Raw genomic sequence first — 13951 nt, forward strand, 5'->3', positions numbered from 1 at the left:
AAGGCAAAAGAAATTTGGAGAGATGTTTCAGAAGAGGTTAAAAATAACATGGAGGGAAGCTTGTGGTGAAGTTCTTAAAAAAGATCAGGCTTTTTTTTTTTTTTTTCTGGTGGACACATGCTTGAGCTCTTCATTACCCTCTGATTACACCATTCTGGCAGGGCAGTTTGCCAGGCTATCCCAGCTTCTCAGGAGTACTGAAAATCCAAGAAATGGTAGCTGAGCATTCACCTATTTTTGCCTTCACACGTCTGTGATGTTACATGACACAGGAGGGACTGGGAATGGGAGAAAGGGAGAGGAGGATGTGGTCTCTGTGACTATTAGCTGGCTAAAGAATATGGTTCAGGTACTTGTATAGGAAACCCCCAGGTGAAGCTGATTTTCCAAGTGAAGAGCACTGCGGGTTGTTGTTTGCATTGCCAGGCTCTTGGTTAGTGCCCCACTCACTGAGCTCATTATGCCTTTGCCTTGAAGAGTCTTGCAAAAAATATGTGTTTGCTAGAGGTGAAACATTCTGACTTTGCAAAATGAGGACTGCTCCTCTAGGTGAAATAAACAACTTTTAAAAAGTAAGGGTTTTTCAAGCAAGTGATCAAATACATTCCTGCTCTGCTATACTGACTTTGCTGTCTAGTTAGGTGAACACACCTGCTGATGGCCATTTTTGGCAGAGATAGCTGTTACTGGGTTAGGCTTACATCTGGTGCCTACTTTAACTTAGAGCTGTGAATTCTGGGTTTTGATGGGTCTCTTTCTGTAGTAATGGTCATGATTTATAAAATTAAGTTTGTGGAGAAGGTGGCAAGAAGGTAGTGCTAGGAAGGTGGTCCAGCTCAGTTTCGAAAGCAACCTGCCCTCTGACAGAGCTGAAGAATCTCTTGTGTTTCAACCAGTGCATGTGAGTAGGAGCTGGGGGAATCCTAGTGTTAGATATGCCCTGGCAAAGACAGTTTTATCCCTTAGAGATGAATGCTAGAAGTCTCTGAAATGAGAATGATTTAAGGGAAACTGAGTTTTGCAAACATATCTTCAAGCACATACTATCTGCTTTAGTACAGAGCAGAGCTGTGGCACCTCCTGTAGAAGTCAGCACCAGCCTGCCTCCTTCAGCACTAAAGCAACTGGAAAACTCAGGTTTTTTCGAGTTGGTTTCTGTTGTGCCCCAGAGACAATTTACCAGAAGAGCCTCCATTTCTTTGCTTCACATTTCTTGAATTCATAATTGTTCCTGTTTGATGAGATCTGCTGGAAGTGCGTGACACGAATTCAATGAACCTTTTGTGTGTGCAAACTCTTCCTGCTTCTTATGCAAATCCGTTCTCTTCCATGTAGGACACACATGCGTAGTGGCTGTGGTTAGGAAAATGATACCTGTTTTTACTAAACAAACTCATAACTTTCGAAAGGGTCAAAGCTTTGTCCTAAAAACAGTCTTTCTTCTTCCCCATGCAGTGCTGGTACTTTCATTAATTCTTCTGTGATCTACAGCTTGACTGGAAACTTCTGACTTCTAAGGCTACAGTGCCATTGAAATAATAGTAAACTTAGAATAAAATTAATAGAAATTTTTGATGCAGTATTTTAATCCCTCTCTACCCTCTTTTTTAAAGTCATAGTAGAAAGTCATACCTAGATTACAATTAATTTAAAATCTCATTTGGCATTGTGACATTTCCACTGCATATTCCTTTTCAGGCTTCTTTGATTTTTAATGATACACTCTAACGTTCCAGTGCATAATTATATACATTACTTTTATAATAATTTTTTTCCCTGTGAGTCTGCTTTGACTACATAGCTGCTTGACTGGGGCAAGAGGAATATGATTTTGCAACCTTTCCTGACTTCACCTTTAGGATAAGCACTGCTGCGAACTGAAAATTGTTATTACACTGACGTATCATTTGAAGATATGTGTCTTTTGCAACAGTTTCCAGTGGCCAGATACAAAGGGTCTACACCCTCTTCATAGAGTCACGTGAAGATGAAGTGTCTTTTTGAAAATTCTGTGATCAAAAAGTAAATTTTATTTTATTATGCATCTGGACATTATTGAAAGGTACAGTTATTGAAAGGTTGATCCCAGACCAAAACAGCCCTGTCCAGATCAATAGCACCTCCACTTCAAACCTTTCAAAGCTGCAGACGGTTTGTAGTGAGGCTTCTCCCTAGGAAGTGAGAGAATTACCAGATTTAAGGCAGCGCAGAACTCAGGATATGCTCCATTATTTCCTCTGCTTAAAATGCACCAACAGGATGCTTGTGTCTACCCTAAGTGTTTTGCACTCATTCCAGTCTGATCTTTGGGTTGCTTCACCTGTTTGGCAAGAGCATCCCACCAAGCTGTGGGCCCGAGCAGCCCACATGGGCAGCTGGGAGTAGCTCTGAGGCCACTGTCCCACACCCACCGTGACTTTTAGCTGAAGCTTTACAGAGGTTGGCTTGTGGAGTGATGGATTTCTCCTGGAGCACTTTCCTTTCATTCCTACCCTGGGTGCATAGTTCCTAGTATGTAGAGATTTGTTTGGGTTGTTTTTAAAAAGATTTAATTTGGGTATTTCTGAAAGTGTGTCAGTGGTTCATTAAAGGTGATGGGGAACTGCTCCTTCTTGGCAGTAATGCTTGTGCAGTGTAGGCAGAATTCTCTTTTAAAGGCCACAAAACCTGCTCCTGAAGCCCAAATTAGCTTTCCCATCCTGCTCCTGAATAGAAGTTGCATGTAGCTGAACAGTCTTGACAGGTACCAATGATCATTAAAAGAGAGGGGAAAAAGGCTTTAATTTTCTTTTGTTCATATGAATTTCTCTAGCATTAACATTTCATTTGGCAATGAAAACCCAACAATAATCATTAGAAGTTATCACGTGGGCTCTGGCACCCATTCCCTCAATCAAAAAATCTCAATTTTTTTCTTTCTTCTTCTCCTATAAGCAAAGGTTTAGTGTGACCAGATGTGTGAATTCAGTTGTTTAGTCACTGTGTTTCCCCTCCTTCTCCCATTCAAAATTCCTTGCTGTTAATTTTTTCCTACTTTGGAATCTTCTGCGTTTTTCAGTGAATCTAGCACAAATAAGAGAAAGTAAGGTCTTTCAATGGCTTTTCTTGGTTGGACTTGGAAAATAAATATTACTATCACAAATGTTTCTTTTGTGAAGTGATTCTTCATTCCCTATCCAGCTGTTTACCCAAATGTTAAATCTATGCAGGGAAGAAGGTGCTTGTGCTGTTTGATGTATTTCTGGTGGTATTACCAGACCTGTCTGCATTTTGGGTGTCTCTGCCATGCTGACCAGTCCAAACTCAGCATCAATCTTACAGCAAAACCTTCCCTTTCATCTCTGCTTCCTCCCCAAACCCAAGTAATGGCATGGGGAGGAGAGAGAGGCAGAGCAGACTCTAAATTAAATACTGCTCTTCTGTTGTGTCAGTAAGTCCCTAAAAAACTCTCTGTGGCAATTATTCACTAGTAGTTACTTCTTTCATTATTAAATGCTTTATTTATTTCTAGAAAATGTGAAATGCAGGTGTTGCTCATTCTCTTCATCAGGGTTTCTTCCTGGTTTAGTGTGAGAACCCGCCTGCATTGTACAAGGGCAATATCACACTTCTCTAAAGAATATATCTGACTGTAAGAAGAAGTTTGCAGTGGAAGGAAGTGGGAGGGCAAGTGGCTCTATTTTTCCATTGCTTAAACTGAAAAAGAGGAACAAAGACTGTGTAGTTTTGTGTTGTAAGTGGTGGCAGTGTGTGCCCTGGCAGTACCCCTTGGGGACTTTTAAAAAACGAATAAGCAGAAGTGATGTTAATGTTCTTTTCAAATTTGGCCAGCTGCTCCTGCCTGCTTTACTGCACAGCTGAAAGGAGCACTTCTGGTGCTGGGGAGGGATCTGTGCACTTGTTGCTCCTGAGGTGGAGAGGAAGGAGCCTGTGATGAAGGTGCCAGGGACTGGCACTGGTGAAGCGCCCTCACTGCTTTACTGCTCCTCCATTGGCAAATCTGAGGGCTTGGCTGTTCCCCAAATCATGTGGCCAAGAGGGGTCTGTCACCCACCTGCAGACATCCCAGAGAGGTACCTGTGGCACAGGTGGAGCCATGGCCCTTGGCTGGGAATGTGCCGTCAACACGCTGGCAAGGAAGATAAAAACTGATGGCTCCCAAGCATGGGGTTTCTTTTTCTTTTTTCTTAGCTCCTCTTAAATTTTGGACAGAGTACAGTCTACACTTCAGTTTTATTACTATGAGTTTAGAAACTACTCTTTCAATTTTTTTTTTTTTTCCTGAAAATGAAAATGTTTTTCTTCAGGAAAAAAAAAAGGCAGTGTGGAAAAAAAATCATCCCCTGTGCATATTTTGAGGATATTAATCCTCTTTAATTTGGTTTGGAAATCAATTTGGACTGCTGAAATGCAGATTATATTTACTTATGATACTATCTGAGTGCTGGCTGTTGCCAAACACTCCGCATGTATGAACAGGTACGTGTTGTTGTAGAGGAGAATAAAGTTGTTTCCCCTATCTTAGTAATTGTTTCCTGATTGTCCAGGCCTATTCTGGGTAAATAGGAAACTGTTGGGTTTTTTTAACTTTCTCTGCACTTTATCAGTATCTGCTTCATCAGAACACCTATATCCTAAGTGATTAATTCCTTCTATTTTCTTAGTATTTAGAAAATAAACTGGTTAATAATTTAGGAAAGAGGATATTTTAATAGAAATCTTAAGAACATTTTATTCAAGATTCTGTTTCAGGAAATGTCTTTCATATATATCTAATCCTGCCAGCTGTTATTCACCCAAATAATTCTTTCAGAGCTGCTACTGTAAGCAGAGTTTTGCAGGACTGGATCTGCACATAGGTTTTCCATGGCAATCCTCCCTTTCCTAGCTTCCATCTAAAAAATGCTCCAAAGACACCAATAATGAATAAATGTGGCTTTGCTGATACCTTTGAAGAAAGAGGGGTCAGACCTGCTAATGGAGCTGTATGGTATTGACATATCAAAGTAGCTGTTCTTTTGGTTACAGATTGCAGAAGGGATGGCATACATAGAAAGAAAAAATTATATCCATCGAGATTTGAGAGCAGCGAATGTTCTGGTTTCGGACTTACTGATGTGCAAAATTGCTGATTTTGGACTAGCGAGAGTCATCGAAGACAATGAATACACAGCAAGGGAAGGTGAGTATCTTTAGCTTTGTCTTTAAAGCTTCAGCCTCTGGGAGGCAGTGAGGCTGTGTCTAGCAGAAAATATGGTCACCAAGGACAGAAAGTGCCCTAACAGCTTCCTAGGGACAGCATTCCAATGCCAACAACTTCTAAAACAAATAAAGGAAACCAATAACCTTTCTGGGCTGCCCAGGCTTTTTGATGAGTTTATTTTAAATAAATTTGAAAGACAAAGACAAACCGAGAGTACTTAACTGCACACAATTTTCTACATTGAACAAAGTAATTGCACAGTCACAGCTTCCATCTCACAGAATTAAAGGCCAAGAAACTGTGATCTTATATTCTCTTAACATCCTTAAGTGCCATATGGACCTCCTTTCACTTAGGGAAAGGAAGAAATCCTAGCAGGTGTAGTTGCTGGTAACAAGAAAAGCTTTAGCAGAACTGGCTACCTTTGGAAGGTGTTTTAGGAGCTGCAGCAGTAATTTGCATGTTCAGCAGCAATGTAGGCATTGGAAGGCTGGGTCATGTCCCTGCTCAGCACACTGATGGGAGGTAACGGGGTCAGGACTGGCAAGAGGGAAAACATGCTATGAAAGGTGAATGTCTGGGGTTTGCCATGAGTGTTTTGCTGAAGTTGTCAAGGATCCTTTCAAGAAGGGCACTGTTGGCTGTAGTGAAAAGTTTTTATTTATGCTTCCATGCATAAGGGTAACTTTCCAGAGTGGTTTGTTGGCTGGTTTTCCCCTTCTCCTTTTAAAGACACCACCTCAGGTTTTCACAGAGTCTGGATGGAAACTGTGGCAATGTAGGGCAAGAGGGGAAGAACTAAATTATGAAGAAGAAAGAGAACAACGCAGTACAGTTGAGATTAAAGGAAGATGAGCTATTCAGCAGTCACTGAGTTATAGTAATTCCATAGATCAGAGGGAAGGGTCTGATTAAGCAGTTTTCAGAAATACAGACCTGTATCTCTGGGGTTTAGCTAGCTCTGGACATTGTATATTGATTAAAATAACTTTTCAGGTTATAAATTTTTTATGTCAAGTTTCTTTGATGTGTTTTCTGCTATCAGAAAAGTTTCCTAGCTCACCTGCTATTTTGTGCCAGAAAGTTAGAGCGGGCTAAAATGGGCTTAGAGACACTCTGCTTGAATTACTCCTCATTGTCAAAAGAATTAATGTAGTATTCCCAGCAAAGGCTGCCTGAATATTTTTGTTTAACTGAAAGGAGTTTGCTTTTATATGGCAATTTCTGGAATCAGTTAGATATGAAAGATAGTAATTTAAGATATCAGTTTTTAAGGTATGTTTTGCTACTGCTTCTGCATCTTATGGCTGAATGTGAAATGGATTAAAGTGACTGTTTGAGACTACTTTCTTTTTTAGGTGCAAAATTCCCTATTAAATGGACAGCACCAGAGGCAATTAACTATGGATCTTTCACTATTAAATCTGATGTGTGGTCATTTGGGATTCTCCTGTATGAAATTGTCACATATGGGAAGATTCCTTATCCAGGTATGGGCCTGTGTTTTTACTCTCTATTTATGCTTTGGTGCTAAAAAGCAAAGAAAATATTCAGGGAAAGAGCTAGCATCTGACAGTGGTGACACCAATGATTGGAAAAATGTCTTACAGGTAATTTTACTGCTTTGAAAACTTGATCACTGTATGTGTAAGGCACATGCCTCTCCAGGGTTAATTTTAGCGAACAGACTAATGGCACCATGGATCATTTTGGTATATTCTAAAGGTGCCACAACTACAGGATATGCAGACCCTGCATTTATGACATCCCTGCTTTGTGGACAGAAGCACAGTTTCATGGCAAGGATGTAATGCTGCAAGTTTTGACAGTGCTGTTTAAGCTGCTGGGAGTTTTAATAACATAATATGTGAAGATACTAAGAAAGTATGTTTTCACAAGCAAATAGGCTGTAATAATTTGTCAGTGCTAGCTAGTCTAAACAAATATGAAAGCAGATCCTAACACAGTGTTGAGGTACCACTAGGAATATTTACTATTTGTTGTTCCATACAGTCAGGTACAAGGCCACAGAGGTGGGTACATCAATGTAGCTGCATTGGGTAGCTGTGAGATGGTCATGTGCTTCATGTTTCATTTTACATTGTTAAACAAAATATATATTAATGTTTCCAGCACACAGAGACACCTTGTATGAAGGGGTTTTTTATGCACATAAAATTGTTACATCTCAGGCATAGATGATTAATTCTGGACAACAGACTGCATTCATTTAAGCTTACTGAGGTTATGGGAAATTGTCATAAATTCCCTTCTCCTGTGGGCAAATGAGGAAAGTACAGCCATGTTCACCTGTGCTGCACATCTCATAGGCAGAGTAACTTCTGAGAAGAGCCTTGGGATCTTGACAGGAAAGGGAGACCAGATACTTCATGCAAGCAAAGCTTTCCCAGTGCTTCCAGAGCAGCAGCTCTTACTGTTTAAACAGTGAAAACATTTTCACCACTTCCTGAGCAGCTGGAATTCTGCATCCTGAACTTCCAGAGATGGTCAAGAGGCAGACCTGGGTCCCTGAAATGACAGTAGGCTGAACACCTCTGGGCACAGGGAAACAGGAAAACCTGTGCGACTCAGGCAGTGGTAAAGAGGTGATGGCAGCCAACTTCACACTGTTATGGAAGAACATAGTGACTTCCCATGCAAGAGGCAGAGCCAAACAGACATTCTCATGGCACAGTTCTAGGCCAGGAAAACACTTAAGCTCAAGACTAGCCCCGTTAAACTTCAAGAGGTGATAGGGCTGCTTGCACAGCTAGGTGCTCTGGCTCAGTTTGTAGATGAGGGCTATGAAATACTTGACAGCACAGCAGGTCCTCTCAAAGTCCTTTTCAAACACAGCTCATGTCCCAAGGAAGGATCAGATGGGAGCTGTGTGCAGCCAGGTAATGCATGGCTCTTCCCACAGTCAAGATACCTTTTTTCCCTGTTAGCACTTGCCTGTGTGTACAGACAGTTGCCTGCACTGAGCTGGGCTCACAAGATCATTTCTGAAGAATTTCTGCTTAGAAAATTGTCCCTCTCTGAGCAAACCAACGAGCTCACCTGGAAACCAGCACTACGAAAATACAAAACTCAGTCCTCTACTTAATTCTGCAGCTAAGTCTGCTCTCTCTTTACCTTCATAAACCGTATCATGGTTTTATTTTAAGAACAAAGTCAATCTGTACAGCAGACGTGGTACTGCTGCACTGCTGTGGGAAAATCTCTCTTCTGGTGGGAGTCTGGGCAATATGTTTTTTTAAATGTGGGAGCATTTTTATGAGCACCATAAATACTCCGTGCACTGTGGATTCATTCGTCGACCAGCAGTTACAAACAGAAGGCTCTTGACTGCATATTGGAAGATTTTAATAGTTTGCAGGTATTGCTTGCATTAAAATGGAAGGGAGATATGTATCTATTTTAAATAAAATATAAATTGAAATAGCCTGTTAGACTGAATGTGGATTCTGAGAATCAGAATCACAGCAAAATACATGCGTGACCAATCTGCTTTACATGAAGAGATGTGACAGATTTGGGCAAATTACCCCAGCATGGCAATAGTAACCTGGTGATAGGTTGTAACGAGTAGCCACTGGAGAGAAACAGTAAATTGGCTTTTCAGTTCTAATGGGAATGCTTCAAAATATTATTTTCAATTATTAACCAGCTCTAGCAACCAGAGTATTCAGCATATAGCTGCATATAAACCAGTTTGAGTTGAAACTGGCAAGTAGCTAATACCTGTAGGCAACTTGGTAGGAAGCAGTTCCAGCCAAGAAACTTGGAGCTTTTGTGATCTTTGTTCTTAAATTCCAACAGTTGTTTCTCTTCCTGAGAAACTCAAAGCCATTAGTGGAACTACAGTTTCAGGAACTACCTCTGAAAAATGAAACAAGTATCTGATCCTCTGGGCACATAAGTTGAATTGGTTGTTAAAACCTAATTTCTGGGTCATTACTTAGCATGTCAATACAGGCATTATCCATACTTGCATTCCAGTTATGTCTGCTGTTCTTCACAAGGTGTGACCCTTTCTGTACAGCGGGATTCTTCCTCCATACCACCATTTTCACATCATTACCCAGGCCCTAACATAAAGAAACATCTTTGTGAAACCTAATGGGTACCGCAGCATAAATTAACAGACGTACCAAAACTTAGCATTCAAGAGGGTTTTAATAAATATGTATGTGGGATATATTTCTTTTACTGATTAGGATGTAGATATGGTAAGACAGGTAATTCTTTAGCTACAAATAGAAAAAATGGAAATAATTTTTAAAAGGTAAAGTTAGACAAGGAGCTATTTTGAGAATACTGCTTGGATTGTGGGTAACCCTTTTTGTTTTAAATAAAACCCCAAACACATGGAAGTATGTACATGATTTATTTACTATGGGATACTGATAAGGGTATTTTTATTTTTTGCTTCTGAACTCAAATGGTTATTAAACAGATAGTTTTCCTGCAGGGTAGCTGAAACACAGGCTTTGTCCTTAGCATTCAGAATGTAACAATTTTTCCTGCAGAGCACAGATCTAAGCACCATCCTATGAAGTACTTAAACCCAAAAAATCATCCCCATTCTGCACAAAAGCCCAGTAGCAGCAGTCTTCATGTAGCAGCACAGTTAACTAATATTTTGTATGGTAGGAATAACTGTTTTACTGCATATATTATATACAATCCATTTCTTTAAGCTCAAGCAGTCAGATCACTGTTCTCTATAAAATGCTTTATTGACTTTCTTCCTGAATTTAATTTGTCTCTATATAGCAGTAATTCCTTACTCTGTGACAACATGCTCTTCCATTACTTCAAAATACTTCTTTTCTGCACACACGCAGTATTAGTTCAGGAAAACTTCCCTTCTCCTTCCAAAGAGGAACTGAAAATACAAAAGATGTGCCCAAAGTAAGCACTTTGATCCAGACTCAGATTACATGGCTGAGGGTATTTTTGGAAAAGCTTAAAGCCAACAGGCTTGAGCTGAAGTCAACTATATGAACTATGGTCATCTTGAATAATCCAAGTAGTTATACTGGATAAAGTTGTCATTTAGTTGTAATTCAAATGTGTCCTTACCTGCCAAGTAGCTTAAATCACAGCCATAGCAGTCAGATACTACATACAGAGGTCTGCACAGTCTGCAGCGACAGCTGCACAGTCACCAAGGGCTCAGGGGAGCACCACATCTGCATCTCCACTGCTGACCTTGCTCAGAGCAGGACCCATCCTGCCTGCTCTCAGCCAAGCAGAGCTGCTCTCCCTCCACCTCTGGGGGGCTGGTGTGTGCAGGAGACTGTCCTGCATGGACCTGACCAGAGGCTGCATGGCCTGAGAAAGCCATGAGGAGCTGTAATCTTGGGCAGAACTGCACCACGTGGAGCATTTAGCCTGAGGAGCGGCCAGTGGCTGTGGGGCCTGGGATACCCTTTCGAAAGGGAAGGCCTTCTCTGGGGAATGCAAGGCTCTGGACTGAAGCACAGGTGCTTCCTGCATGCCCAGCCATCAGAACAAACAGCAGCCACTGAGTACAGAAAAGAGTCTGTGTCCAGAGAAGGTAATGCAACCAGGTTGATTAGATTTGCAGGGGAAGGGACAAGCCCAAAGGCAGGTTTCTGGGTAGGAAATGATGAGCCTGAAATAGCAAAAGCTGGCCCTAGTGTAGCTGACCTTCTGAGAGTAGGTGTTGAAATTATTCTGTGAACCAGTTTCTCAAGGGTTTGATAAAGAGGGGAGGGGTGACAGGAAATAAAAAAGGGGGGAAGAGGATGGAGTCCAGAGCAAGACTCTCTCATGTGACACGAGCTGGCATGTGACATGCAAGATGCACTGCTGGTACTTACAGGTCTTATCCTCTGAAAGAAAACCATAGCAGGGAAAAAAAGCAAAGCTCAGCACAGCTGGCAAGATGGTTTTGCATAACAGGAATAGGACAAGAGGGGAAATTGCCTATTACAATTAATGATTTCATGAGTGACTGTCCAGTATTTTGCAATCAGCAGCACTTATACAAAAGCTGATGTAGAAGAAAACCTGAAATTTTTGGGTGGGGTGACTGGCAATGTGATCAAACAGGGATGCTGCTCTCCATCTCAGGGTGGATGGGGCTCCAGCAAGCAGAGCAGAACTTCTGCAGCTAGAGGCGAAGGCTGGTGCCAGGGCAGGCTTTTGCTGGGAATCCAAACACCACAGGAAGCAGAATAAATGGGGGCAGGGTTGGTCAGAAGAACAGAACAGAGATGGTTGCTGGAGACAAGAATTGTGATTTTTCCCAGAGTCTTTTTAGACTTGGAACTAAAGAGGTTGTGATGCTCAACTGCAGAAATGGAAATGTTCCCACCAGGATTTTCAGAGCAAGCCCCTCATTGCTGGTCCACACCTCAACCTTGTTTCTTGAACTCATGCTAGGAGCTACCTTTAACAAGTAGCAAGGGTCATGTAGTAGTGGGTGAGTATCTTTAGAGTGAAGTAAAAAAACCAAGAAAAAAAAACTTCTCTAGGAATGGAGATAATTTCATCAAATCTTTCTTTTTTTTTTTTTGTTGAAGGTATGAGCAATTCAGATGTGATGGTTGCTCTTCAGCGTGGGTACCGAATGCCACGCATGGAAACCTGCCCGGCTGAGCTTTATGATATCATGAAAACATGCTGGAAAGACAAAGCAGAAGAGAGGCCAACATTTGATTATCTACAGAGTGTGCTTGATGACTTCTACACAGCAACAGAAGGGCAGTATCAACAACAGCCATAGAACAAAGAACACTTTTTCTACTGCCCTTGAGCATTGGCACAGACTATCTTTAGGACAGACTGCTCAAACCAGTTACTTCATGAATTCAGATGTCTTAACTGAGTGTGGAAACTGAAATGCTGAAGGAAAGAATAATGCTGCAGAGAAATAATAATGTTTTTATTTGGTTAAAATAATTCCTCTAAAGCTTCAAGTTCTCCTTAAAGGCTTTGTGTTTTGCATCTGTAGAAACACCCCAAAGCAAACAGGCTTTTTGGGGTGGGGAAGGAAAAGGAAGGAAAGCAATCATGCCCTGGTACAGCTTGACAAGGCCGCCTTAGGATCTTAGTCATGCAATATGTTACAAGGAGACCTTGATAAAACAGTTGAGAGGATGCCTGAACAGCTGTTTTTAAAAGAAAAAGTCACAAAGGAGAACTTACAGATTTAAGACATGGTGACGTTCTTAAATCATTTTTTAAATACAGCATACAGCAAAAATTATTTTTATATCCTTGTTGTTTCACATTAGTATCAGGCATACTGTCAGCTCTTGTAAGACTTTCAAAACAGTGTCAAGGTTTCCTTTGAGGAAGAGTTATGTATGTAATTCTTTACACTGAAAAAAGTTCTGGTTTACTGCTGTAAAACCCTAAATTTAAAATCATTTTCAAAGCATTGCGAAACCATCAGACATGCAGAAGTGCAAGATGAACACACATGGCTGCAGACGTGGCAGCACACCTCACTGTGTTCAACCTTCAGCTTCCCACAAGGCCAAAGTCATCATCTGAAGTCCATGGAAAAGCACAGGATTTTGAAGGAAGTTAATACTTTCATTGCAGTTGCTGAAACTGTTACCAGTGAAAATATTTTAGTCTTCATTTTTAATCCTCTGTGGTTATTCAAGAATATTCCTTATATTTTTGCTGCTTTAATCAACTAACCTCAAATCTGTTTTAAAGCTAAAACTAGCTCTAGCACTATCAAAAACAATTTGTGGAAACATGCAATAGGATATCAAGTTACATTGCAGTGACACTGTAGTTTGTTGCTCGGTATTACAAATCTAATTCTTAAAGTGAAAGCAATTTGCTAATCTCTTTACATTGAGTTGTTCTATCAAATTACTTACCCAAACAGATGAGCTCATGCAGTTGCAATGTAACCACAGCACAGATTACTTCTTTTTCAAAGTGACACTGGTTCTTACAACTGAAACCCAGTACACACCTTTGCCATCCTTCAGCCCAATTATTTAGGCAAATGGTACTTTGCAGAAGCTTAAAACCTTTCTGATAAAGCTTCAGTGTGCCTGCAGTTGAAGTTCAGCAGCAGAAGTATTCATGGCTTTTCTTTTCTAGTGGCTTCCTTCAGTCAAACTGTGCAGTTTAAACAGACTATCAGTTAAATATGTAAATAGTTTCTATTGTATGGTGATTTTTAATTTTAATAAACACTTAATCTGAAGCAAGTTGTATGGTAGTAATTTGAGATAGAACAAACAGCTGATGTTCTATCCAGTGGTAGCTTCATGTGGAACAGGGGAATCTCTGATTATCACCATTACCAAGATTAATGGATTCTGCTTTCCTTACATCCAGTCGAAACTGAAAAGGACCAAACCAACCATTCTTACATCCTTCTTGTGGTTTCTTATTGTCCTGGAGGGCATGAAGAAAAGAACCAGCCCTCAGCTGTCCTTGAAAACAGCTTCTCACAAGCCTTTAATGTAATAGCTGCACTGTCCTTTAGCAGCTGAACATTAACAGTTCACTACTGGCCAGTACTTCACTACAAGCTTCATTTTATTTTAAGACTAAAAAAAAAAAAAAAAAAAAAAAAAAACCAAACCCAAAAACCTCAAGATAATGTAACTTTGTCTTTCAAACCATTTCCTGTAGCCAGCCAAAGAGCTCTGGGAAGTAAGAGGGATCATAGAAAGAACAGTTGCTCAGGGAATAGATAGGAGGTTATAGTTAATGTTACATAAAGTTGCCAAAGTTGCT

The 13951-nt window shown here is 40.6% G+C and overlaps 1 protein-coding gene across 4 annotated transcripts in view; it reads left to right on the forward strand.

Moving 5' to 3' along the window:
* Positions 1 to 13412, forward strand: part of LYN (LYN proto-oncogene, Src family tyrosine kinase) — a 50505-nt gene extending 37093 nt beyond the window's left edge. For all 4 annotated transcript variants that reach the window (XM_032125776.1, XM_032125784.1, XM_032125804.1 and 1 more), the window contains exons 11-13: positions 5029 to 5182; positions 6562 to 6693; positions 11761 to 13412. In XM_032125776.1, coding sequence (XP_031981667.1) covers positions 5029 to 5182; positions 6562 to 6693; positions 11761 to 11963 — 489 coding nt within the window. In that variant the 3' untranslated portion in view covers positions 11964 to 13412. The remainder of the gene's footprint in view (positions 1 to 5028; positions 5183 to 6561; positions 6694 to 11760) is intronic.
* The last annotated feature ends 539 nt before the right edge of the window (positions 13413 to 13951 follow it).

This window comes from Corvus moneduloides, chromosome 1, assembly GCF_009650955.1.
Source record: "Corvus moneduloides isolate bCorMon1 chromosome 1, bCorMon1.pri, whole genome shotgun sequence".
Lineage (NCBI taxonomy): Eukaryota > Metazoa > Chordata > Aves > Passeriformes > Corvidae > Corvus > Corvus moneduloides.